This window comes from Pantherophis guttatus, chromosome 10 (assembly GCF_059756535.1).
Source record: "Pantherophis guttatus breed Tessera chromosome 10, ASM5975653v1, whole genome shotgun sequence".
In the NCBI taxonomy this organism is placed as follows: domain Eukaryota; kingdom Metazoa; phylum Chordata; class Lepidosauria; order Squamata; family Colubridae; genus Pantherophis; species Pantherophis guttatus.
The window spans coordinates 170,516-195,836 of record NC_142072.1 but is presented as its reverse complement, the minus strand read 5'-3'; the positions used below and the strand labels follow the sequence as shown (position 1 = coordinate 195,836).

The 25,321-nt window shown below is 54.9% G+C and overlaps 2 protein-coding genes across 30 annotated transcripts in view; both read left to right on the top strand.

The window, feature by feature from the left end:
- The window catches only part of SPTBN4 (spectrin beta, non-erythrocytic 4), a 35,712-nt gene extending 23,930 nt beyond the window's left edge, over positions 1-11,782 (top strand). For both annotated transcript variants that reach the window (XM_034438369.3, XM_087876146.1), the window contains 16 exons: positions 1,720-1,944; positions 2,263-2,352; positions 2,673-2,951; positions 3,289-3,419; positions 3,498-3,702; positions 4,002-4,379; positions 4,488-4,732; positions 4,838-4,976; positions 5,736-5,820; positions 6,118-6,314; positions 6,424-6,986; positions 7,309-7,378; positions 7,502-7,785; positions 9,285-9,458; positions 9,586-9,628; positions 9,717-11,782. In XM_034438369.3, coding sequence (XP_034294260.1) covers positions 1,720-1,944; positions 2,263-2,352; positions 2,673-2,951; positions 3,289-3,419; positions 3,498-3,702; positions 4,002-4,379; positions 4,488-4,732; positions 4,838-4,976; positions 5,736-5,820; positions 6,118-6,314; positions 6,424-6,986; positions 7,309-7,378; positions 7,502-7,785; positions 9,285-9,458; positions 9,586-9,628; positions 9,717-9,878 — 3,270 coding nt within the window. In that variant the 3' untranslated portion in view covers positions 9,879-11,782. The remainder of the gene's footprint in view (positions 1-1,719; positions 1,945-2,262; positions 2,353-2,672; positions 2,952-3,288; positions 3,420-3,497; positions 3,703-4,001; positions 4,380-4,487; positions 4,733-4,837; positions 4,977-5,735; positions 5,821-6,117; positions 6,315-6,423; positions 6,987-7,308; positions 7,379-7,501; positions 7,786-9,284; positions 9,459-9,585; positions 9,629-9,716) is intronic.
- A 309-nt stretch (positions 11,783-12,091) lies between these two features.
- SHKBP1 (SH3KBP1 binding protein 1) lies at positions 12,092-18,679 on the top strand. 28 transcript variants are annotated; one of them, XM_034438374.3, is made up of 18 exons: positions 12,092-12,947; positions 13,031-13,084; positions 13,165-13,210; positions 13,308-13,381; positions 13,478-13,536; positions 13,666-13,749; positions 13,828-13,983; positions 14,244-14,334; positions 14,445-14,635; positions 15,103-15,218; positions 16,035-16,122; positions 16,209-16,325; positions 16,501-16,671; positions 16,770-16,922; positions 17,006-17,102; positions 17,329-17,507; positions 17,720-17,843; positions 18,059-18,679. In XM_034438374.3, exons 1-18 carry the CDS (start codon positions 12,880-12,882, stop codon positions 18,330-18,332), a joined length of 2,142 nt encoding a protein of 713 aa, XP_034294265.2. In that variant the 5' UTR covers positions 12,092-12,879; the 3' UTR covers positions 18,333-18,679. The 28 variants fall into 28 exon arrangements, with proteins under 28 accessions (XP_034294265.2, XP_087732286.1, XP_060549723.2 ...); XM_087876160.1 differs by having other exon boundaries at positions 12,116-12,947; positions 17,720-17,849; XM_060693740.2 differs by having other exon boundaries at positions 12,116-12,947; positions 15,969-16,122.
- The last annotated feature ends 6,642 nt before the right edge of the window (positions 18,680-25,321 follow it).

The window sequence follows — 25,321 nt, the reverse complement described above, 5'->3', positions numbered from 1 at the left end:
TTTACAGTAGTAACAGACTATTGTAGCTCAGGGTTGAAATGAGGAGGTCTTGGTGCTCTCTGAGCTTGGTGGTTTTCTTGCAAGCATTTCATTACCCAACTAGGTACCATCATCAGTGCAGTGTAGCACTAACATCAGACTAGCACTGATGATGGTACCTAGTTGGGAAATGAACCGTCTGTAGAAAAACCACCAAGCTCAGCACCACGGACCCCCCAGACTCCAGTAGATTGCTTCCCCTCTGATTTGTGGCCAGCCCTTTTAGGGCGGGGTGAGCCACCCCTTGGTTATAGGGTTTCTGGCCTAGCTCTTTATGGGAAGAGCTGGTGGCATTTCTGGCACACACCACCTCTCTGCAAACCTGTTCTTGGTTCTCAGTTGCTGCCACTGCTGCCGCACTCCCTTTCCCATCCTTGTCTAGCCGAGTTTTTCACGTTACCCTTGGATTCCTGTTAATGGGAGAGCCTTTTGGCTTCCTTGCCACCCAGAGCCTACCTTGGGAAAAGGGTCACTGAGCAATTCTGTGGAGTTTGGAGACCAGTGGAATGCCAGTTGGGCAAAGTAGGCCATGGCCAGTTGTTGGGCTCCACTGTGGCAAGAAGCTGCCCGTGTGAACTGGGGCCCTGGGGGGAGGGTGGGGAGCAGAGGAAGCCTTTGGGCTTGACCTCTTCAGTCAAGCGCAGACCTGCCCTGGCTTCTGTTGCTGGTGTGTTGGTGGGAAGGGGCAATCTGTGTGGACCGCTGGAGGAGCTACAAAATGGGGCGGAGGGAAGGCTGGGAACTGCCCCATCTGGGCTCCTGGGGGCCTCTGCTGGAGCAGCTGGTCCAAATCAGACCTATTACGAAGTTGCGCTTCCTGCAGTCCGAGAAGCGAGTTGCTGCATGAGGAACCTGGAGGGAGCGCAGCCCATCAAGCTGGGAAGAGCTGCCCCTCTGCCTCCCCCTCTTCCCTCTGCTCTGTGGGTCTTCCTGGGTCAGTTCCTTTGGAGGAGGAACCCCAGAGAAGCTGCTCTTGGAGAGGCACATCTGATCACCTCAAACACGTGGAATGAAGAGGAGGGCAGGCAGCTGGTTGGGCTGTGAAGGCTAGAGGAAAGTGTCCCTGCCCCTGCCCCACGTGGCTGGTCCCCACTTCCCACCTGCTGGAGATTAGCTGGGTGTCCCATAACCTTCTCTTGAGATGGTTGCTCTCGTTTCCGCTTCTATCTTGAAGTTTATTTGGTTCTTTTAGAGCAGCGATGGTCTATGTGAGAATCATTATGGGTAGATGTTTAGACAGGAGAGCCACTTCCTCTCCACTGCCCCCTTTCAGCTTCCTCCCTCTTGGGCACGGGGTCTCCCTACAGCCTCCCTTCTGAGGCATCAGGTGTTACTGATGGCATTTTCCAAGCTCTACTCCGGAATTCGGCCAGGTTGTTTGGAGAAGGGCAGCTGGGCTGGAGCTGCCCCCGGGCCCCTCTCGGCGCAGGCACAGCTGACTGGACAAATGACTGGGTGACCAAGCCTTCAGCTCTCGGAGCAAAGCCGGAGCCTTCAGCAAAGATGTCAGTTCCATCTTCAGTGAATTTCACCCATCAAGCAGAATGATGATGAGGGGGTGGAGGGCATTCTGGGTGGCTAAAGGCCTCTTCCAGCAGCCAACGTTTTCCCAGAGGAAGGCCCGGCAGAAGCCGGAGCGTGTTCATGGCTGCCAGCCAATGTCAGCTCTCTCTCTTGCAGACCCTGGAGACGCAGGTGGAGGAGTGGTCCAAGGAGGTGGGGGAGCTGCAGGCCCAGGTTGCTGCTCTGCCGCTGGAGACGGCTGGCCAGGAGATGGTGGATGACAGGCAGAATGTGGTGGGGGCACGGATCGTGCGCCTCATTGAGCCCCTTCGGGAGCGCCGAAGGATCCTGCTGGCCTCCAAGGAGCTGCACCAAATCAGCCACGATCTGGAGGACGAGCTGGTAGGTGCTGGGTAGAGGTGGCAGCCAGATTGGCTTCAGGAAAGCTGATGGGGTTTGGAGTCAGTCATCTGGGGCTCCGGGCCATGCAGGACTCCTCTCTGACTGGAATGTCCAGCTACAGAAATCCATAAGGTGCTGAATGGCTTGTTTCCACCCCTCACAGCCAGAAAAAGCAGCATGAAGCCCCCACAGCCAAGAGAACTGATGTATAGAGGAAGCTGCGCTGTCTCCACACTGGGGCCCTTGGTGCCAACTGGCCACGTGGCTCATATTGCTTTCAGCAGCCTGGCCCTGTTTTTGCCCTTGCTCTCCCTCTAGGTCTGGGTGCAGGACCGCCTCCCACTGGCGATGCTGAAAGACCGGGGGAGCAACCTGCAGAGCGTCCAGCAGCTGATCAAGAAGAACCAGGTGAGAAAGGAGACAAGGGTGCTGGTCCCAAACTTTGCGGGCAGCCCTGCCCAGAGAGGGATCTTGGCCAAGAACCCGCTTTGCTCTGAAGCCAGCCCAGATGGTGGCATTGCTTCAGAAAGCTGCGCTGGTGTAGCTGAGCCTCTGAGTCCCAGCCCAAAGCCCCTTCTCCCACAGCCCAAATGGAGAGAAGGTCAGTGATGCCAAAGGATGGTCCTTCACCCTGCCTCCCCATCCTTGGAGCTGGACCTGGCAGCCACTCTCCACTCTGGCTGGAGGCTAAAAATCGGCTACCTCCAATGCTCTGTCTCTGACACCAGAACCTGCGCCGCGAGATCCAGGTACACAAGCCCCGAGTGGACGAGGTGCTGGTGCGAGCTGGTGGCATCGCCTCCATCCAGAGCCCTGAGGTGGACACAATGCGGCTGCTCTGGGAGAAACTCTCCGAGCTGTGGGGTGCCCTGCAAGAGGAGACGGAGCAGCGTCAGCAGCTGCTGGATGCCACCTACCAAATTGAGCAGTACTTCTTCGATGTGGGGGAGGTAGAAGCCTGGCTGAGCGAACAGGAACTTTTCATGATGAACGACGAGAAGGGCAAGGTGAGCCTCCTCTCTGCCCTGGCTGGAGGGTGCTGGTCCCGGCGCAAGGGAAGTGGTTAGCCAGCCACCGGAGGGGGTCTGCTGGCTGGGAGGCAGCTCCCCTTCTCAGGCTGTCTCAGGAGCTCTCGAGCAATCAGAGCCACCACTCTCCTCGGACTGCTCTGGGGACTCTGCGCAGACCTGGTCCTTCTGGCTGGCGGGAAGAGAGGCGCTTGGGGAAAGCTGCCTTCTCCAGCTGCGGGTCTGAGGCTACCCACCTGCGGGAAAGACCAGCAGGGCAAAGGGGGAGAAAGGGAGGGGCCTCCCCATACTCCCATCTCTGGAATCCTTTTTCCAGGATGAGCAGAGCACACTGCAGCTGCTGAAGAAGCACCTGATGACCGAACAGACAGTGGAGAACTATGCGGAGACCATCGCCCAGCTGTCGCGGCAATGCCGGTCCCTGCTAGAGCTGGGCCACGCAGACAGGTGGGGCCCTGCCCTGCCCTCCCCGCCCCTCACCTATCCCCCCTGCCAGCCACACTGACCAGCTTGTGTCCTTGCCAGCGAGCAGGTCAGCAGGAGGCAGTCCCAGGTGGACCGGCTCTACGTGTCCCTGAAAGACCTGGTGGAGGAGCGTAAGGCTAGCCTGGAGCAACAGTATTGGCTTTACCAATTGCACCGTGAGGTGGATGAGATGGAGCACTGGATTGCCGAGAAGGAGGTGGTGGCTGGCTCGCCTGAGCTGGGGCAGGACTACGAGCACGTGACCGTGAGAAAGGGCAAAAGGCCGAGGGCGCGGAAGTGGGAGGAGGACCCTGCCTGGGGTACAGCAGTGCCCACCAAAAGCCAGCTTCTTCTGGGCTGCTCGGTGAGGCTGCGACGTGCTTTGCCCATGCCTAGGAAATGCTCTCAAGCCTTGTGCTGGTTCCAGAGCCAAACGGGGGCAGAAGAATTAAGGACTGGCAAGGAAAAGGAAACAGCAAGAACGGCATGTCCAGAATGAAGAAAGCAAGGAGGGTTTTGACTGCTGTTGCACAATCCGCATAGCTCTCTCTTTGTTTTGCACAGTTGCTGCAGGAAAAGTTCACCGAGTTTGCCAGTGAGACTGGCACTATTGGCAATGAGCGGATCTTGGCTATCAACCAGATGGTGGATGAGCTGATTGAGTACGGACACGTGGATGCTGCCACCATTGCCGAGTGGAAGGACGGTGTGAACGAGGCCTGGGCAGACTTGCTGGAGCTGATCGAGACCAGGGCACAGATGCTGGCTGCCTCCCATGAGCTGCACAAGTTCTTCAATGACTGCAAGGATGTCCTCTCCCAAATTGAGGAGAAGAAGCAGCGCCTGCCCGCGATTGCAGCCCGGGAATGCAAGACCTCGGCTGGGACTCTGCAAAGGATGCTCAAGTCCTTTGAGCACGACATCCAGGTGCTGGTGGCCCAGGTGAGTGGGGAGGGGACAGAACTCAGGGAATGCTCACCCTGGGGACGAGCAAGCTCCCGGGTAGGATCATATTTTCCTGTTCTGGGGGCGGGGATGGACGGATGGCAGGTACGGCAATTGCAGGAGGTGGCAGCCCAACTGCAGACAGTGTATGCGGGTGAGAATGCCGACGCCATCGCCACCAAGGAGCAGGAGGTGATGCGTTCCTGGAAAGAGTTGCTGAGCTCGTGCGAAGATTGCCGGCTGCAGGTCACCACCACGGCCGATAAGATCCGCTTCCTGAACTTAGTGCGGGACCTCATTTCCTGGATGGACATCCTCCTCTGTCAGATTGGTGCTGGTGAGAAGCCCAGGTACTGCCATGGGGAGGGAGAGTCGCCCCGGCCTGCCCTCCTCAGAAGGAGCGGTGCCTCCTCCTCGTGGCCCTTCCGCTCTCTCCACGCCATCTCTGTGTGCAGGGATGCGTCCACTGTAGAGGTGCTGATGAGCGACCACCAAGGCCTGAAGGGTGAAATCGAGGCTCGCAGCAAGTCCATCTCTGCCTGCGTTGATCTGGGCAAGACGCTAGTGCTGAACAGAAGCCCGGCCTCTGAGGAGGTGAGTCTCGCCCAGAGTCCATCGCAGAGCTGGCAGACAGGTGGGCCCACTGTGTGCGGGGGACGGGAGGACACCCCAGATCTGGCGCCTGAAGGGCTTCGGGGATTTAGCATGCAGGGGCTCACTTGGTTGCTGATGTTAAGGAATCGGTTTGTCAGAGGTTTTCCTCAAGTCTGACGCTGAATGTAGGTCTTAATCTGCACGAGAAAACTGCAGGGAGGAAACAGCGGGGAGCAGGGTGGGGGGCGGATCAGCTACCCTGGACTTGCTGAGGTTGTGTGGAGGGATCCTGGAGCCAGACCCATTCTCTATCGGGCAGAAGGGGGGAAGATGTTGCGTGGCCTTCTCCTACGAAGCCTCTGGGGGAACGAGAAGCCGTTGCTGATGCGGCTCCCCTGGCCAGAGCCAGAGATGGATTCCATGAGCAAACTGCCTTTGTTCTGATGATTTCAGCGGGAAGCAGGTGTGCGAGGAGGCGCCTCCAGAGTTTGCGGACAGCAGAGCAGAGCCCTTCCGAAGGCGGCAGGCAGGCCAGGGAGAAGGGCAGTTCTGTTTGCTTGCCAGCCTTCGGGTTTTCAGCCTTTGCCTGGCCCAGCGCCAGAGAGAGCCGAACTGCCTTTGGGTCTGGGGGCAGAGGGACCTACGGCGAGTGCCCAGCTTCAGACACTAAGCTTTCCAAGATGGTGGTGGGGATCCTGGAAGGTTCAAAATTGTGCCCCTCTCCCCCTCCCAGCCAGGATTCTCTTGCTTGCAATGCAGATCAAGCTCCACCTGGAGAAGCTGATGACCAAGAAGAAGGAGATGGTGGACAAGTGGGATCAGCATTGGGAGTGGCTGCAGCAAAGTGAGTCTGCTTGTCCCGCCCCTCTTCCCAGCGATAGTGGCCAAGGGGAGCGTCGGGCTGTGGGACCACCAGAGGAGCAGCAGCTTGGAGGCCGGCAATAGGCATCCTCATGCTCAGTGGCCGCCTCTGGAGTGATGCGTGCCCCACTAGAGAGAGAGAGAAAGAGAGCTCAGCAGACTGTCCCCTGCTAGATCCTAGATTGGGCATTGCTCAGCTGCCCTGCCTCTGGGCTTCCTGAAGGAGTCCGGGCACGTCCAGAGGAGCCTTTGCTGAGAGCTGTTCCTCCCTCCTTGGCAGTGCTGGAGGTGCACCAGTTTGCCCAGGAGGCCGTTGTGGCGGATGCCTGGCTGACCGCCCAGGAACCCCTGCTGAGGAGCCGGGAGCTGGGCAACAGCGTGGATGAGGTGGAGCAGCTCATCCGGCGCCATGAAGCTTTCCGGAAAGCCGCTGCCGCTTGGGAGGAGCGCTTCAGCTCCCTGAGACGTCTCACCACTGTAGGAGCCCAGACTCAGGCCCCTCACCCTGGGAGGCTGGGAGGTGGGCTCAGGATGGTGGGCGCACAAGACACTCACTTTCCTCTCTCTTGCCTCGGTTGCCCCTTAGATTGAGAAACTGAAGGCCGAGCAGAGCAAGCAGCCCCCCACTCCTCTTTTGGGCCGAAAGATCTTCCCGGACCCTGCTGAGCTGAGCAACAAGGGCGCCTCCCTCCTGTGCCAGCCGCTCTTCGAGAAGGCCCATGCGCTGCTCAATGGACTGGAGCCAGAGCCCACTGAGGCCAAGATGGCCTACGTCCGGCAAGGGCTGAAACCGGAGCGGCTGCAGCCCAAGATTGACCACCTGCAAGAGGGCCTGGGGGCTGCAGTAGAAGCCAAAGCCCAAGAGAAAGTAGGTGAGGCCACCGCGGCTGTGGAGGAAGCCCTCAGAGTGGGTACCCTGAGCCGAGCTCCAGGGTCCTTTCTAGAACAGGGGGAGGCCAAAGTAAGCCGGTCAGATAGGCACCGGGAGCGCCAGGAACCCCGGCACCCGCTGGAACGGCACGAGTCCACCGAGCAGGATGCACCCCGGCATGAGCCAGCCGAGCGCAAGAGGGAGAGACGAGACCGGAGGGCAGAGCGGCGGGAATCCAGCGAGCAGGAGGCTCCCCACATGGACCCCAAAGCAGGAGGGTAGGTGCTGGTGCCTCAGATGACAAGCGTGAGATGGGAAGCCGCAGCTTGCCTCTTCCCATGTGCGGGACTTCCACCTGGGGACTCTGTGCCCAAGGGTTAGCCCTTCTTTGGCTGCAATTTCAGTCAGGGGAAAGGCTAATCCGGCAATAAAAGAGGGATGAACTGGTACCATTTCTGAGGCGGTGAGTTCCTTGGGCACTCAGAAAGAGAACTGTGGGCAGCCCTCTCCTCCAAACTGCCCAGTTCCTCCTTGTCCACGCAACTCTGCTAGGCTGGCCACTGCCAGCTTCTGGCCTGATCCTCCCTCTCTTGTCCACAGCAAAGCCACCCTGGCTGACATTGTGGAACAGCTTCAGGAGAAGGAATCAGGGGTGCTGGCCCCTGCCACGGTGAGTATCCTTCCTCTCCTGGCTGGGTGGGCCCGGGAGTCCCCAGCATGCAGTCCGTGGTCCCTCCTTTCTTTTTGGTCCCTCCTTTCTTTTTGGCTGTCCGTGGGCCTTTCTCCCCTGTAGCCTCGGGAAAGAGAGTCTCCTGCCCGCCTTCCCAATGGCCTCGATGTGCTCCCAGAGAGGATGCCACGGCCGGACCGGCCCCGTGCCCGCGACAGACCCAAACCTCGACGGAGGCCCCGTCCCAAAGATTCCAACGCGCCACCAGGTGAAGCCCGGCGTTCTCGTTCGGCCCCTGCCCAGAGCAGTGCCCCACCCCCGCCGCCCCCCACACATACCATCCAGCAGGAGGGCTACCTTCTCCGCAAGCTCGAGCTGGAGGGGCCAAACAAGAAAGCCACCAACAGGTGAGGCGTGGGGAGGGCGGGAGAGGGCAACAAGACTGCTGCTTGGGGAGGAATGTAGCCCAGTTCTGCAGCCAGATCCTATGGAGCAACAGCTGGCAGCTCGGCTCACTCAAGAGGGAGGCCTGGTTATGGGGCCAGAGCATTTGGGTGGCCAGAGACAGCAGGCAACTGGGCTGGGCGAGCTAGTCAGTGGGAGGAGTTCATCGTCCCTGAGAAAGGCGTTTTCCTCTGAGCTGCTATGAGCACACCTGAGTTTGGGGTTCTGTACTAAAACAGAGTGCTAAGTATGCCACAACATCCTGATTTAAAGGAATTGTTGTTTAAACGGCTCAGATCCTGGCAAAGATTAGGGTCTGCGAAGGTGAAATTAGGGTCTGAGGGTGAAATTCCAAGAGAGGCAAGAGGCTTCCACGGCTGGGCGCCAAGGGTAGCCTTTCCTAACCAGGTTCACACAATGATAGAAAGTCCCAGAATTCCTCAGTGGAGCAATCTGAGAATTCTGGGAACTGAAGTCCCCACATTTGGAGAATACAATCTCGGGGACTCTGTTCAAAATGCTTTGGGAATCGGAGGAAGCCATGAGAATGACAGCTGAGGTGAGAGAGGCGGAAGTATAGGCTGGGACTTTATTTGGAAGTGGAATTTCCATCCCTAACTGAAGCGGTTGTTAAGTGAAACATGTAGCCAGACAGCGATGGTTATCTTGGTTGTTAGGTGAATACCTCAAGTTTCTCCTGCCTTGTGCAAACAGCCTCCGCTTCAAATCCTCCCCTGGCCAAGGTGAAGAGCCCCCTGTTTTCTGCCATTCCCTCCCCCTCCCCACAGCTGACCTCCTCTCCCCACCCCCACCCCCGTCACCTCAAGCAATCCTAGTCTGTCCCTGGCTGGAGGGCTCTACATGCCCCACATAAATCAGCTCCTTGGCTGCCCTGCCCCAAGGAAAGAGCCATCCAGAGAATGCTGTCCAGACCCCACTGGAATGGACCCCAAGCCAATGGTGAAATCTAAAATTTGTTACTACCGGTTCTGTGGGTGTGGCTTGGGGGGGTAATGTGACTGGGTGGGCGTGGCCTTTTTTTTTTTTTTTACTTTTAAAACCATTTTTTCTACAACCTCTTCGGCGAAGAGGTTGTAAAAAAATGCTTTCAAAAGGCTCTGACGATCCCAGCTGAGTTGCCTGATCGTCAGAGGGTTTTTAAAAGAAAAAAAGCCTCTGATGATCGTGCAACTCAGCTGGGCATGGGGGGGAGGCAGGGATTTTTGCTACCCGCCTCCATCGCTACCAGATCGGGCGATCTGGTCTGAACTGGGAGCATTTCACCCCTGTCCCAAGCCCACCTGTATTGAGGGAGAGGAGACTTCATGGGGGAGACTCGGCCTCTCCCAAATGTAAATGCCCTGGGACAGGATTGGAACCAGTTTCCAATGGAAAGCAAGGGAGCTGCTGGGAGGATGGATGGATCCTGAGAGAGTTTCTGTCCCCCCTCCCCTACTGGTAGATCTTGGATCAACCTTTACTGCGTCCTCAGCAAAGGGGAGTTGGGCTTCTACAAGGACTCCAAGGGCCGGGAATCTGGGAGCACCCACAGCAACGAGCCTCTGCTGAGCCTGCAGACTGGCACCGCGGAGGTGGCCAACGACTACAAGAAGAAGAAGAACGTGCTGAAGATCAAGTGAGCCTCCTCCCGGGGGGAGGGTGTGGTAGTGTCGGAGCCAAGGATGCAGGCCTCTTGGAGGGACAGGCAGGGTTGCCAGGATGGGCCCAAAGTTGCTCCCTGTTGATGGGATTCTCCCCTGCAGAACTAACGACGGGGCCGAATTCCTCCTGCAAGCCAAGGATGAGGTACGGACTTTCTCCACACATCCCAGGGCACAGTGGGACACTCCCCACCTCTCTCAGACCTGTAAGAACTTTTCCCTCCTTCCTTCAGGACGACATGAAGACCTGGCTGACGGCTCTGAGTTCGTCCATTGCGGAGCATGCGGAGATCACCCGCTGGGGCCAGGCACTGCTCACCACCTCCTCCACAGACGAAGGCCTCCCCAAGCGGGACACAGACAGAAGGGCCAGCACGTCTGGCAGGAAGAAATGAGACAGCTGCCCCCCACCCCTGGGGCTGGGAAGGACAGGCAGGCTGGCCGGCCAACGTAGTCTTGGGGTGTGGAGAAGACTCGGGGGTGGCTGAGAGGCCACCCAACAGGAGCTCTGAGGCTGCCAAGAAGGAGAGACAAGGGTGGGGCATGACTTCTCTGTGAGGCAGATGCTGGACCTGTGTGGCTGGACAAAGAGCTTCTGCCTGCCCCATCTTTTCTAACTGCTAGGAGCTGAGAGGCACCCTCAGCCTGGGGACAGAGGTTTGCTTCCCAATGAATGGCAACAGGAGACCAGGTGCCCCTGGGCTCCCCCCCCCAGTTCCTTTTCTGTCCATGTCCTGGCAGCCGGACAGAAGGATCCGGTCCACAAGGTTCCTTTCGCTCCTCTGTTCAGTGGAATTACTGCAGCTCCCCAAAGGAGTCCCGCCAGTTGACAAGCACTGGAGAGCAGCCAGCAGGGAGGAAGCCAAGTGATGACAGAAGAGATCCCAGAGGCTGAGGGGCCATGTGGAGCACCCCCTTGTCTTCCTTGCAGCTTTACATCTCCCAGAAATGGTGCTACTGTGGGTGCCAAGGATGGTGTGTGTGTGTGTGTGTGTGTGTGGTTGGTTCTCTGGGCTTGCTGCAGGCCCTTCTCTGTGTGAGTCTCCTTACCCCCACCCCCACAAGGGTCACTTGCGAGAATATCGGCACCCACACAGCCCTGGACGAAAGAGCCGCTCTTTGGGGTTCAGTTGCCGCCTTCAGCCTGCCTGGGAGAGGACTTCCATGTCTGCTCTCCAGCCAATTGCCTTTGCCTCCCTCCCCTTTCAATGATGTGCTTAGACGCATGCTGGGTAAATCCCTGGGATGAACCCCCACAAAGATGGCCTGGAGGGGTTGAAGGGCAGATGCTCTTCCAGCTGACCCTCCAGAACTTCAGCCAGTGTCTTTGAGAAGTCTCCTGTTTTGCTTGTCAACCGCCCCTTCAGCACCATGCTTGGGCTCCTGGGTCTTCCTGCTTTCCAGGATGAAGGTGGCCAAAGCAGAGGGTAGGCAGCGGCCCCAATGTGTGGGAAGGCCCCTTGCCCTTGTGAACAAGCCATATTCACATCCCCGCTCCTGCTGGGAGGGAGGGAGGGAGGGAGGGGCTCACCCAGGTGTATTTATATGCAATAACACAACGGGAGAACCAGACTCAGCGTAGCCCCTCCCAGCAGAGCAGTGAGAGCTTGCATGGGACCACCCGACTCTCAAGCCTGCCTCCAATGCCAAGTGTCCAAGGGCTGCCCAGTTCCTGACTCCCTCCACTGCAGCAAGGGAGTGGGGAGGGAGGCTGCTCTGAAGCAGAAGTAGAAATGCCTGTCCCTCTGGCCATGGAGTCATCATGCATGCCAGTCCTTTTCTCTGCATAGTCCAGAATGTGTCCTCCCCCCCTCCTCCCTTCCGTGCTTGAGGAAGCAGGAAGAGATCGTGGCTGTGGGCCTGGGTGGAATCACACAAAGCGCAGGGAACCCACATTCAGTAGCTCAATTTGAAACTCCACTTCCTTTCATGACATGCTAATGTGGATGTACACGTACAGAAGAACAGGCAAAGAAGGATTTGGAATCAAAGTGTGTGTGCTGAGCCCAGAAGAAACCAGTTTAGCTGCTGTGTGGCTCAATTGTCTTTTCCCAAGGCACCTGTCTCCCTCGGGAGCATCCTTCGGCTAAGGGGTCAAGAGGCTAGTAGGTCAGTTACTGCTTCCTGTGGTTGTGTGACACACTGCCTGAGTTGGGGCCAAATCCAGCCTCTTCTGGGCCTGATGTAGTTTCCACAATGCTTCACCCTGGATGGGGTGGGCACAGCTTGTCAGGGAGCTTTCCTGGTTCAGAATTGTAACTGCTTTTTTTTTTGGACTAGTATAAAGGATCAATCAAAATATGAACAATTGGGGGTCACATCTTTTCTCTAATTGTAAATCTGGACATGGGTTTTTCAGAGACCAGTTTGCAAACAGTTTAAATCCTAGTCATATGAGATCAAAAGGTGGGGTCAACCAAGCTTCCGACAGATTTTTGCAGTCACTTTGGGAAGGTGCCCTCGACTGGATGGGCAAACTTTGGCTGAAGCATCCAAAGAGCAGCTCGTCTTCTTCGGATCCCTTGCACAGAAACGATGAGATTTATTCAGCCGCGCCTCCGGCTCCAGCAGTGGGGAAAACACAAGCCCTTCGCCAATGATGGGAAACGGGGCGGTCGAATCCCGTTCTTTCGGGGGGGGGGGGTATCGATTTCCAGTATAAACTGCCCACCTGCAGGCTAAGGCCACGGCGTTTCCAGGCGCTGCCGCTTTCTAAAACTTGCTCTGGCCGTTTCCTTGCGTGTGTCTCGGGAGGCATCTGGCTTTTGGCTGCCTAGGTTGCGTCCCGCGAGTCAACTATTAACATTCATCCTGTAGAGACAGACGGGATCCAAGCGGGGAATAGCGTCGACAAAGCAGGGCTGGCCTACTGCTAGGAAGGGGCGGGCTTCCATTAGTTAAGAGTTTAACGTGTGGAAATTCGTCCGCGGCCTTGATAAGCAGGTGCCGTCTGGGAACGGGACAGGCTGTCAAAAATCACCGAGGAGGAGTCAAAGGAGCTGCTCCTCCCCCCTTTCCCGCCCGGCCAACGGCTGCTTCTAACGGGCTGAACTCATCCCTCGCGACGGGGCCCCGGTTTGCGTTCCTCGAGACCCCCTTGATCGTGCCGCCTGAAGCGGGAGGGTGCTGCTTGCTCCCCCAGAAGCCCCCCCTGCAGGCAAGTGCCGGGAGCAACCCCACCGACGGGAAAGGGGGCCCGGTCTCGAAAACCCGCAGCGGCGGCGCCACCGAAGCCCGGGAGAGGCGGCAGGACTACGACTCCCATCGGCCCCCGGGAGACTCGGCCAATCGGGAAGCCCCAGAGGAGGGCGCGGCCGTCGGGCGTCCAGGGAAGCCAATGGCCGACTGAAGGTCCGTGGCCAATCGGGCGGATCCGGAAGCGGCCTGGCGATCAGGATGGCGGCGAGCGGCGGCCCGGCGCCCGGCGGGGCCGACCTGGTGCAACTCAACGTGGGCGGCCGCAGGCGAGTGGCCGGGGGGGCGGGGGGAGGGATGGGTCCGGCCGGGGCTCCTGCCCTCTTCACGCGCCTCCTCTCTCCGCCCGCAGGTTCTGCACCTCCCGCCAGACGCTCGCCTGGGTGCCGGACTCCTTCTTCTCCAGGTGCCTGGGAGGGGGCGGCGGGCGGGGCTCTCCTCTCCCCCGCCTGCCTGGCCGCCCCTCACCGCCTCTCTCGCCCGCAGCCTGCTCAGCGGCCGCATCTCCTCGCTACGGGACGAGACCGGCGCCGTAAGTGAGCCTCCCCCACCCCGCTACTGCGGGGGACCGGCGCCTCCCCGGGCCCTCGGCCGCTGCCCTGCCCTGCCCTGCCTTTCCCTCCCCCCAGATCTTCATCGACCGGGACCCCGGCCTCTTCGCCCCCATCCTCAACTTCCTCCGTTGCAAAGAGCTGGATTTCAGGTAGGCGCCCAGCTGCTTCGGGAGGGGGCGGGATGACGCGAGGGGCGCTGGGGCCGCCGCCGCCGCACCGGTTTCTCCGCCTTTTCTGCTCCACAGGGGGAGCGACCTCTCGCTGCTGCTGCACGAAGCCCAGTTCTACGGAATCACGCCTCTCAGTACGTTGTGGGGCGGCGGCTCCTGGGGAGCCATCCTGGGCCCCCAAAGACGAGTCTTGCGGACCCCCCTCCCCCACTCCCAGCCTCAGGGACTCACCTGGCCTCTCTGCCTTGCTCTCTTCTCCACAGTTCGCCGCCTGCAGTTGCACAAGGAACTGGAGCGGTCCTCTTGCGGGAGCGTCCTGTTCGAGGGTTACCTGCCCCCTCCTTCTGGTAGGGCTCAGCCACTGGAGGTATGGGCTGCGGCCGTCTCCCTGCAACCCAGTCAGCTCTCACTCTCCTTTCCTGCAGTGTTTCCTGCCAAGCGGTGGAACCGTCACAGCATCACGGGGGGACAGTTGGCTGCCCGGCCAGGCAACCCCCTGGTGCGCCGGAGCAACACCATGCCTCCCAACCTTGGCATCGGAGGGCTTCTGGGGAGAATGGAGGAGAGGAGCATGGCAGCCGGTGGGTGTCAGGAAGGGAAAGGTGGAAGCAGACCTGGGAGGTGGAAGAGAGAGCCTGGGGTGCGGCTGTACTATTGCTGCAATGGCTCTGCTGTCTGGTTTTGCAGCCCTGCAGCTCGGTTGATACGGCTTGTAGTTTGGTTTTAACAATGGAAGAAGCTGGGATGCTTAAGGCATGGAGGGTGGCTTGTGGCTTGTGGGAAATGCTCTCTGGATTTTGGAAATGAGGTGCAGCGCATCTGCATTGCACATTCCCTTTAGGAGCCACAAATGATCCAGGTATGGTTCGTCTTATCTGTGGCCATCATAACTGGGTCGCTCTGGCTTACGTTCACTTCCTTATCTGCTACAAGTAAGTGCAAGGGGTGCAGCTGAATCCTCAGCGGGGTGTGTGTGTGTTGTGTGTGTGAATGGGAAGAGACTGGTCTCCCTCTGCTTCCTGACTAATTTCTCACTCTGTAGGATGAAGGAGACCTCTGGCTGGCAGCTGGCTTTCTGTAGCCCCCGGCTGGACTGGGTAATCGAGCACGTGGCATTAAATGCCCGGGTGCTTGGTGGGTCCCTGGGTGATAGTGACAAAATGGTGGCTGCTGCCTCCTGCAGCGAAATCCTTCTATGGGCCCTTCAGCCTGACGGGAACGGCAGTGAGATTGGTGAGAAACTACCCCCCCCCCACGTGTCCTTAGCAATCTAAAATGCCTCTTGGGTGTGGGGAGGCCAACTAATTTCCTGGATGCTGGCTTTGCCTAGGCTGAGGTAAAAGTTTGTTCTTCTGGGCAGTGGGATCAGAATAAGGCAGGTTGACAGGTAGCTGCCAGGAACCTCCCCCTTTGATCTTGTGTGAATGTCTCAAACCTGTCCCCAAAATCCAGCTGGCTCTGGTTGTTGAGTCTTGCGCTCCCAGATGGCTGGGGAGGGCTTTTGAAGAAGATGAGGAGAACCCATAGATGGGGGGCCTCAACCGCTGTCTTCACTTGTATTTTCAGAGACGAGTTGGGTGGAGAGGAGCAGGCATTCCACTTGGCCTCCTGCTCTTCAGGGGCAGCTGGTTCAGGAGTCTCATGGGCCCAATCTTGCAGCCTCTCCTGCTCTTATCCCAGTTGCTTCTTTTGTTCTGTAGGAGTGTTCTGTTTAGGGGTCCCCCTAGAAGGTCTCTTCTTTGTTGGCAGCCAGCTTATTGCCACCAGCCACACGGGCAAGATTGGCGTCTGGAACGCAGTCACCAAACATTGGCAGGTAATGAAGCAGCTCGGGGAAGGAGGATTCCTAGAAGCATTGGAGGTTGGCTTGTTACAAGGAGTTGTATAATAGCTGCAGATTTGGGGTTAATACAGCTTGGAGGTGGGGGTGCTGCTGTTGAGATCTTTGAGTCTGACCTGTGGCAGCTAAACTAAGTTTAAGTTTACTTTACTGTCATTGCATCTCGTACAACAAAATTAAATGCTATCTTCAGTGTACATCATACATAAGAAAATTATAAAAAAATAAAATAAAAACACACATTCTTCACATTTTACACAATTGAATTGAAAACCCCTGATACTGCATTAATATTGCACTATACTTGGCAGCTCCCCCCCCCCCCCACTTTTGAAGATGGGGACAAAAGTTACTTGACTCCACTTCTCTGATTCTTAATCAGCGCTTCATGATTTTCCAAAGATCATAACAAAGTTTTGAACAGGTTGTTTGCCAGTTCCTGTAATTCATCTGGTCGTGAAGGTTTAAACTTATTCACACTCCCCGGGTGTGGTCTGACTGCATTTCATCCAAGTTGCTGGGTGGAATAAGGAGGTTGGGTCCCAGTTGGGGCTGGTGGGTGGCATTTTGCCCTCTTTGTGGAACAGCTTCAGCACTAGTGCAGCTCCCTTCATTTAAAACATCCATGAAAAGTCTTTGGTTCCTTGAAGTGTTTCCTGTTTATCTCAGCTGATGCGGTTCTCAGTTCAGGATCCGCCTGGATTCTCATAACAGGTAATTTTCTAGATCTCAGAGGCTGTGAGCTCTGGCTCTCTGATCTTCCTGTCCTCACCAGTTGCTCCACCTCCCCAGACTCAAGATGTGGTTCCCATCAACAGCCATGATGCTGCGGGCTCCTTCTTGCTCCTGGGCTGCCACAATGGCTCCATCCATTATGTTGGTGAGTTACAGCCAGCTGTCCCAGCAAGGCTATGTTGACTTTGTCCTGCCAGCTGCCCTTCTCACCTGCCAACTGCTTCCCCACAGATGTTCAGAAGTTCCCTCTGCGCATGAAGGACAATGACCTCCTGGTGACCGAGCTGTACCGTGACCCTGCAGAGGATGCGGTCACTGCCCTCAGTGTCCACCTCACACCCAAGAGCAGTAAGCCAGCCCGCCCCCCCTCCCGGGCAGAATTGGCCACAGGAGCCCAGGTCACCTGCCCAGACTTTCCCAAATCCCGGCTATGCTTTGCCTCCCTTCCTGGGCTGGAGGTGGGGCTGGCCTTTCTCGGCTGGGGCAGGTTTGCTTGCCTCCAGCCCTCTGCTCCTGTGTATAGGCCACAATGGAAATTGGATTGAAATTGCCTATGGCACCAGTTCAGGGATGGTACGAGTGATTGTCCAGCACCCAGAGACAGTGGGCTCGGGACCCCAGCTCTTCCAGACCTTTGCTGTTCATCGTAGCCCTGTCACCAAGGTGATGCTGTCAGAGAAGCACCTTATCTCAGGTACTGGCTTTGAGGAGGAGGGGCAGATGGGTGAGGCCAGCCAAGGGTCCTCTCCCTCCCTCCCCTCATTTTTTCTGCCTGCTTCCCTCCACCCCCAGTCTGTGCTGATAGCCACGTACGGACATGGACGGTGACTCGATTCCGTGGGATGATTTCTACGCAGCCAGGCTCCACCCCGTTGGCTTCCTTCAAGATTCTGGCCCTGGACTCGGTGGACGGGCAGGGGGGCTGCAGTGCGGGCACAGACATTGGTAGGGACATCTGGGGTGCAAGGGTGGGGCCTGTGAGATCTGGGCCCTGGGACCCCACCTGCTTCCTTCTCTCTCCCATGCAGGGCCTTTTGGCGAGCGCGATGACCAACAAGTGTTCCTCCAGAAGGTGGTTCCAGATGCCAGCAAGCTATACGTGCGCCTCTCCTCTACTGGGAAGAGGTGGGTCTGCAGCGGTCAGGCTAGCAGGCGGCTATGCTTGAGGCCAAGCTCCAGCGGGTGAAGCCGGAGGCAGCTGACTGGTCTTCTTAAATTTAGCCCTGCTCTTGCCTTTCGGCAGACCAAAGGTGGTCGGTACCACACCCAGCTTCACCGGGGGGGGTGTTTCCTGGGGAGGGAAGTCTCTTACCGAATTTTTACCCCATTGGTGCCTCTCTCTTCCCTGCAGGATATGCCAGGTGTGCTCAGTTGACGGCTCATCCATCACAGCCTTCCTGGTCCAGGAGTGCGAGGGCTCCAGCCGCATTGGTTCCCGTCCGCGCCGCTACCTCTTTACCGGCCACAGCAATGGCAGCCTCCAGATGTGGGACCTCACCACAGCGATGGAGATGGGGGATCAACCCCCAGGTGCAAGGGTTGGGCTTGGCTGGGAAGGGTAGCCCAGGAGGCAGCCAGGGGCTCTGCAGTGGGCATGGGTAGACTGCCCCTGCCCAGAGAATGCGTTCCCGCTGCCTTCTGCTGTTCACTGCGTTGTTTCTGGGTCTCTCGGCAGACTAATCTCTGCTACTGCCCTTCCTCCTCCTCCTCCTCTTCCTCCTCCTCCTCCTGCTGTCCTGCAGATTGTGGTGGCCTCGCAGAAGAAGAGCTGCTGTCTGAGTTGGGGCAGTGTGACCTGGCCCTTACCCACACCCTGGAAACGAGTCCTACGGGGTCTTTCACTCTCTCCAGTACTTCTGGCATCAGGTACAGGTGGGCACGGGTGCCGGGCGCAGCCGATGGGGGCAGGTAATTGAAAGGGAACCCACCAGCAACTCCAGATGTGCAAGTCTGCAAGGAAAGAGAACTGACTTGCCAAATCCCCACCTTCCCTGCCCTTGGCTGGCCTTAAGTGTTCCTCAATGGGATCAAGCTCTTCTCTTCCCCATAGACAGCACATAACAATGTTGTGGTTCTCCTAGCCGCCCCCAAAACCGAGACGTCGATGGGACCTGTGAGAAGCCATTGAAAGCCTCTCCAGCCAGGTTGGACTTCCAGCAAGGAGACTGCCACCGACAACAACTGGGCAGGAACTTCTTGGACCAATCCGCCAAGGGCCAGTGGATCAGCCACTCTCGGGGAGGGCTCTCTGCTAGCCTTCTGAGCCAAAGATCGCCCAGTCCCCATCCTGCTCCCCTGGAGCCCACCCTCCCCCTAGCCCCATCCAAAGTGCCACTCAGTGAAACTTCTTTCTGACCTCTGGCTGTTCTTGGGGAGCAAGAGTGCCAGCGGGAACCCCTGCTGCTGCTGCATCCCACCTCTTGCAACTCCCATGGCCTGGAGCTCAATGGAGTGGAGCCTGCCGCAGAGCTGCCCACCCCACTTCCTTCAGGGCTCCTCACCTGGGAACTCTGTCCCAAGCCCTTTCCAAGGCTCTCGGGGCCTTAGTCCTCTGGCAGGGTCCTTTTTTTCTTCTCTCTGGTGTGCAAGAGCAGACTGGATTAGGTGGTAACACGTGGCCTCTGCGAGGCTGCCCCCTCCCTCCTGTTTGTGAAAAGCCAAAGATACTTATGAGCAATAAACACCACCCCTCTTCAACTGCCTTGGCTGACTGGTTTCTCTTCCCTTTCTCTGATAGATAAGCAGCAATAAATATATGTGGAAAGATGTTCACAGAACCTCTGGAGTCTTCCTGGGATTTGCTGGAGGGCAAACCTTTCCAGGATCTTGTAGGTTGGCGTCCAAGTGCTGGTTTTGGCCAAGCAGATCTGAGGGGCAGGGGGGTGAAAGCCAGGAGCTCTACAGGGCAGAGCCAGCTCCCTGCCTTGACTGGAGGGACAGCAAATGGTTAGGGTTAGGGTCTAGCAAGGACCACTTTGTGGTTGGGGGTGGGACAGAAAGAATCCCTCCCTGTGGTAGATGGAGGCCTTGGAGGTCTTTGGAGGATCCTGAATTTGGATGGGAAGGGAGCTGAGGATCTCACCCACCTCTCCACTGCTGGATTTGTGTGACCAGTTTTCATTGGTGCACATAATGTCCGGCATGCTGAAGTTGTATCTGCCCTTGCGAGTGTTGCACGTCCGGCCGTTCCTCCTATTCGTGGTCTGCTATTGACTCCTTCAGATCGGGTTCTTCCTTGAGGCATGTCGGATAGGAGATGAAGAAGCAGCTGGACAGGGGCTGGGGGAATTACCTTGTGTGGGCCGGCCACTCTCCTTTGGGGGTGCCAGAGGTGATGTTTTCTGACGGTTAGGGCTAAAGATGAGGGTGGGTTCTTTTGCAAAGGAGAAAACTGGGAGGCTCCATCTGTCCACAGGATCTCCCCTGCCAGCCCCCTCAAGTCTGGGCTGTGCAGAGGGAGAAGGAGGGCAGCAAGGCTTCAGCCGACTGGGGCAGTGTGAGCAGCCAGGGCTCGTTTCCACTCACTCCTGCCAGTTGTGTGCTGGGCAGGGCTGGCATTGCCAAGGATGGAGGCGCAGAGATGCAGCCAGCGGGCAGGCAGTCCATTGATTGTCCCGACCAGCGGGCATGAGCAGTGCTGGAAGCCCACCCCTGATGCAACGTGCTGCCAGCCCCACCTGCACCTGCTCCTTTGGGGGTTGCCAGGAGCGGAGCAGGGCTGCAGTTCATTTTGGGCCCCCACTGGCGAGGGCAGGCTGACGGGGCAATGAGAAGCCCACATTTGCCACAGAAGGCTCCAGCTGCATGTCCCCCATCCTGGTGTTTGATGGATTTGGGGAAACCGCCATCTGCAGCTGATACTGGAGTCTGTGAGGACTGTGAACCACCTTCCCCCCAAATTGGCACCCCCTCCTGTATGCACAAGGACCCCATTGCAATCCGGTACGACATGAATCATGATTCCGCACCAGAAAATGTGATTTTGCAGGTTTCGCCTCCTGCTGCTCCGCATCTGTATGTTTCTTGCTCTGCCCTGACTATTCAGTACTCAGGTGGGTAGGCAACATCTGATCAGTTGGTCAGCCTCTCTCTCTGTCCGTTCAACCCTTCACCCATCAAGAGCCTCTTTCTTCCACTGTCCCACTGGTTGAGCTGTGGGAAGGGGAAGCCACTGGGTTTTCTGTGGGGGCAGCTGGTTCTGGCCAAGTCTAGGTGCTGGTCTCCTCCCCCTCCCCCCCCACTGTGTTAGTTTTATCTGGTGCAGTTGTATCTGGTGGAGTGTGAAGAGTTGATTGGACAATGTGATGAACTTGTGGGTGTGGGGCAGGGCTGTGAACTCTTAGCTGGGTGGGGAAAACCTAGGAGCTTTAGATTCGGGTTTTCCCAGATGTGCCAACATGACATCTCTAATAAATTGGAACTTTGAGGAACCTCAGGCTTCAGAGCTTTATTTTGTTGGGGGTGTTCCTTGGAACCCTGACACACTGCTTCCAGTGCCACCCAACTTTCAAAGGCACCCAAGGGTTTCCTCTTCCAGGAGATCCTTTCTAGTGCTGAGACAGTTATTCTTGTTCTGTGGTTGGTTTTCTAATTCCTCTTTTGAAGGAAGATCTGGAAACGGAACCGTATAATAAAAATACCCCCCACCCCTCAGCAATAATGAAATCAAGTGCAGTGAAACCCTAGGTTTCTCTCTAGCAAAAGTGCCAGTCCAGAAAACCACAGAATGAAACGGCTGGGTCAAGGGTGGGGGCACTCCCCCAGGCTGGCTGGCAACTGGGCTGAAGATTACCATATTAATACATGAAGATAAACGTACAATACCAACATAGAAGATTTTTCCAATATAGCAGTTACAAGCAAAACACAAGGCAGGAAAGAACAGTTAGTTTCATTTCAGCAGAGCAGAGTAGTTCACACTGGCTAGTTTCATTTTAGATCTCAGCACAGAGCAGGCAAGCAAGTTGCTTAGTTTCTCTTCCTTAAGTTTCTATTTCCAAAACAAGCCCCATTGGCTGACCTTGTTACCAGTTGATGAATATACTCTGACAAAAATAAGATGATCCAGACCAGGTGCCTGCTCCGTTGCCCTCCATGTCATCCCTGACAAAAAATGTGCCAACTGAAAATACCCTAAAGAAGAGAGATTCAGGGATTTCTGCCAACGAGTGATTCCATCCAGGAGAGGCCACTGCTCATTTCTGTGGGCTCACCTGAGCCCCCAACAACCAAGCTGGACCAAGGACTACCTGCTCCCATCACCTCATGTTTCACCTCCAAGCCCTCTGCAGACTCTGAGATGCTGAAACAGGTGGAGAACAAATTAAATTATAGCAGTCTTCTGGCATTTGGGCAGGAAAAGGAAGAATCAGAATAGAGCTGGAAGAGAGCTTGGAGGTCTTCAGCCCTCTGCTCAAGCAGGAGATCCTATATTCTTTCAGACAAGTGACTCTCCAGTTTCTTCTTTAAAAAGTCCTTAAGTCCTGGAAGCGGAGCTCTGGCTTCAGGAGAAGGAGTGCTCTGCTCAGCCTCAAGTGAAGCAGAAGTCTCCAAAGGTATTGCCAGAGCAGAAAGGACATGCTGGATGTGTGAACAAATTGTCCTGCTCAGCTCATTAAGAAATAGCAGGCTTGTGGCACTTCAAAAGTATACAAAGATGTCAAAATTGTACTAGAGGGTAGGAGATTATTTTTTCTAAGGATACTAGTGATAATTTGATTTATTGTCATAAAAAGATTACACCTTGTTTGCATCTCATGTCAGAAAATTCTTTCTTACTTTTATATAAGAACCCTCAACCCATTAGCTGAGTCCATAACTATCAATGTATTTCAATCACTTCCTGGTGCCTTGGAGAGAAAGCGGAGCTGAAGAGGCTCATGATTGGCGGAGGGAGGAGCATCCTTTGTCTTTGGCAGCCACACCTTTTTATTTCCTCACCATGCCTTCTACTGTCTTCTTGTCCACCCCTACCCTATGTCTTACTCAGCAGGTTGATCTGAAGGTGCAGGTAGAAAACGTGACAATAACCATGATGCCTGTCATTGCAGGAGGTGGCCACAGGCTCAGCCCCACCCACCCGTTACTGCCAGAACCCTTGGAAGACCAAAAGGAAAGGGTTCTTGCCATGCTGAACATCGAGGGCACCATACTGAACCTCATTGTCATCATCTTCATCTACATTTACATCACAATATAGTGCTCATTCCCATCTGTTGGCCTGCTCCACTCTGTGGCCAGCAAGTGCCAGCTGGAAGAGGGGGGAACAGCCATGGCAGGGCCAGACTGAGTGCCAGGAGTGCCAGGAGTGTCGCTAGATGCCACCTGGGCTCAGGAGGGGCCTCATCTTTCACCAGCTTTGTCCCTTCCGGGACCTTACTCACCAAAGGGGGCTTTCCCACTGCCAAGACCTACCTGGATGACATCTGTCTGCTCTGGGCATGGTTTTTGCCTGCTCCAGCATAACTGCCAGCTGCTGTGGCTACCCACCCAGGGGATGCCCCATTTCCCTCCAGCCCTCAAAGTCTCTCCACCCCCACTTCCCAGATGTGGGCCCCAACAAGCCCAAGGAGCCTCTCCTGCCCCCTGCCCCACTCCCTGGAAACTTTCTCTGCCAAAGGGCCCCAGGTTGCTGAGGAAGAGACACAGCCAGCCCCCCCTGAAGTTGCCCTTTGCCCCTTGGGCACTGGCCCCTGCCCTCTGTCCAGCATCCATCAGAACAAAATGCCAGCAGCATTCTTGGATTGGTGTTTTTGGTTGGTGCCTGCTTCCTTAGTCCCACTCCAGCTGCAATCCCTGTGGAGTCCCTAGCTGGGATGAACCCCTTGCCTACCTCCAGGGGAACACACTGATGCAGCCCCTGGGATGGGAAGGAGGGGGCAGGGTGCTTAATGAGCAGTGCAGAAGACCTTTGCCCTAGAAAGTCACTCCTCCAAGAGATGGTAGAGCTTGGGATGCACCAACCAGGGCAGGAGGACCACAAACTCTTGTGGAGAAGAGGAAGAGGCCAGCCACTTGGCCTGTGTTTGTGGTTTTATTTTTTAACAATATTTCTTCCCTTCCTGGCACATGGGAGTGATGGGTGGAGAAAGGAGAGAAGTCTGTGTGTCTCTGTGTGTGTATGTGTTGGGGTGTGATCAGAGCAACTGCCAGCACCAGTCAACCTTCCTTTGCCTCCTGTGGGAGGTCTCCCATCTTCTTGGCTTTCACCTTTCCTGCAGGGGAAGAACAATCCAGACTTTGGGGAAAGTACCAAAAGAGCAAAGCAGGCACCCCATTTTGTCTCCGCCTTTTGCAGTGATTAACAGCTGAGGCCAACTTGTAGAGCTTTGCATTTTGTTATCAGAGCAGTCTCTTGGTGATCCTACTCTGAGGAAAGGCCTGTATTTTTCTAACAAACATGTTGTTGTCATGCAATTTTATATGCAACCGAATTTGAAATAATCACAGGGAAATATTTATGGACACCAAGCACAGTAGTCTTCATGTTTTGCTGCTGTTATGTAACTGGGTCCTTGCCGGAGTAGGGGGTGGGTGCCTCGAGGCCGTCAGTATTTTCTCGCTGTGCTGCTGTTCTCTATTGATGGGAATAAACTTTTCCACCACGGGAAGGTAGTCCTTGGGCAGCAAAACTAGGTGTACCAGCTGCCTTTCTCCATTGATGTCATCATCCTGGGTTCTGCTTGTCTTAATGGGAGACAGGAAAAACTGCACAAGTGGGAAAGCTCCTTTGCTTCAAGACAGTAAGCGGAAAAACACAGGGGTACTTTAGAAGACATTATATACGAGAGGCTTTGTTACTAAATAGGGAGAAGATTAAAAAACAACACTATTTAAAAAGTACAGTCTGGTTATCAACGATTAAAGCATTTTCATACTCAATAATATTTAGAAGGGAACAAATTGTTAAATATAGTGAATTATTGAATGAAAAGGGTGAACTTAAATCGAAGCAAAAATTGGAGGAACAAGGTTTAAAGATGAACTGGTTTTCTTATATGCAAATACATTCTAGATATGACAAAGATTGTAAGACAAAAGGTTTTTATAATCATTTGACTAACTTAGATAAAATTTTAACAGGTTCTGATGACTATGTAATTAAAAAATTGTATGGTTATTTATTAGAGGTAAAATTGGAAGAAGAACAGGTTAAAGAAACAATTGCATGGGGGGGAAATTTTGGTTATGGAATTGATTTAGAGAAATGGCAAAAACTGTTGTTGCAAAATTACAAAATGACAATGTCAACAGCATATAAGGAAAATTTGTATAAGATGTTTTACAGGTGGCATCTACCCCCGACCAGAATAGCCAGAATGTTCAAGAACAAATCTGAAAAGTGTAGGAAATGTCATCAGATACACATATACTTTAAACCAGATATTTTTTTATTAGGGATCGTGCCAGAAACATACAATAGAGAATTGAGATATTTGATTGTGAATGTATTAACAACGGCTAGAATTGTGTTTGCTAAAAACTGGAAAAATGAGAAAATACCAATGCAAGATGAAGTTATTAAGAAAATCATGGAATGTGCTGAAATGAGTAAATTGACATTTGAAATTAGAGAACAAGAAGATAAACAATATTATAAGATATGGGATTTATTTTATCAATGGCTAGATAATAAAACATGGAAATGAAATATGAAACATGAAATGAATGTTATAATATTTGAAAATAATTTTTATGAAACGATAAAGCCATAGTTAAATAAATGATAAATGAGGATACTTATTTGTTTGATAATATGAGAAATTAGATAATTAGTAGATTTTGAATATGGGGATGAAGCACAAAAGACTTGTAACCGACCGACAAGTATTTGCAATTGTAATGGATGATGGATTTATGTTTTATGTTTTGTTTAAAAATTTAAAAAAATCTTTTTTTAAAAAAAGGCAGTAAGTGGCATTTCTCTGCCACAAACCAGCTTAGCAGAGAGAGCATGACGGACAGAAGCTGACTCACCACCCTTGATGGCCAAAATTCTGGAATGTTAAAAGAGCATCTCCCCTCGAAGACGGTATCCTCTGCGCAGGGAATTGTTCTCCCAAAACAGCTGCCTCCCTGGAAAGAAGTCCTCTGCTCATCTTCCAGGGCCTTGGCAGGAAAGCGGCTGTCTGGCCAGGCTAGGGCTTCAGGTCTCCTTAAACAAGGGACCAAGGCCAGGCTCAAGTCAGAGGAAAGCAGGGGCCTTTACCAATTGGTATGAAGTAAGAAACAGTTAATTATGAATATTTAAAAATAAAGAGAAGGAGCGGGAGGATAAAAGCTAAGAGTAAAGACAAAAGTCGATGCAGAAAGTTGTAAAATTGTATATATCTGTTGTTAGTATC

Excerpts from the sequence above, each read along its gene's own strand:
- SHKBP1 (XM_087876150.1), top strand. The coding sequence starts at position 12,880 with ATGGCGGCGAGCGGCGGCCCGGCGCCCGGCGGGGCCGACCTGGTGCAA. Across the intron at positions 13,085-13,164 it reads CCGGACTCCTTCTTCTCCAG|CCTGCTCAGCGGCCGCATCT; the intron begins GTGCCTGGGAGG and ends TCTCGCCCGCAG. Across the intron at positions 13,382-13,477 it reads TGCAAAGAGCTGGATTTCAG|GGGGAGCGACCTCTCGCTGC; the intron begins GTAGGCGCCCAG and ends TCTGCTCCACAG.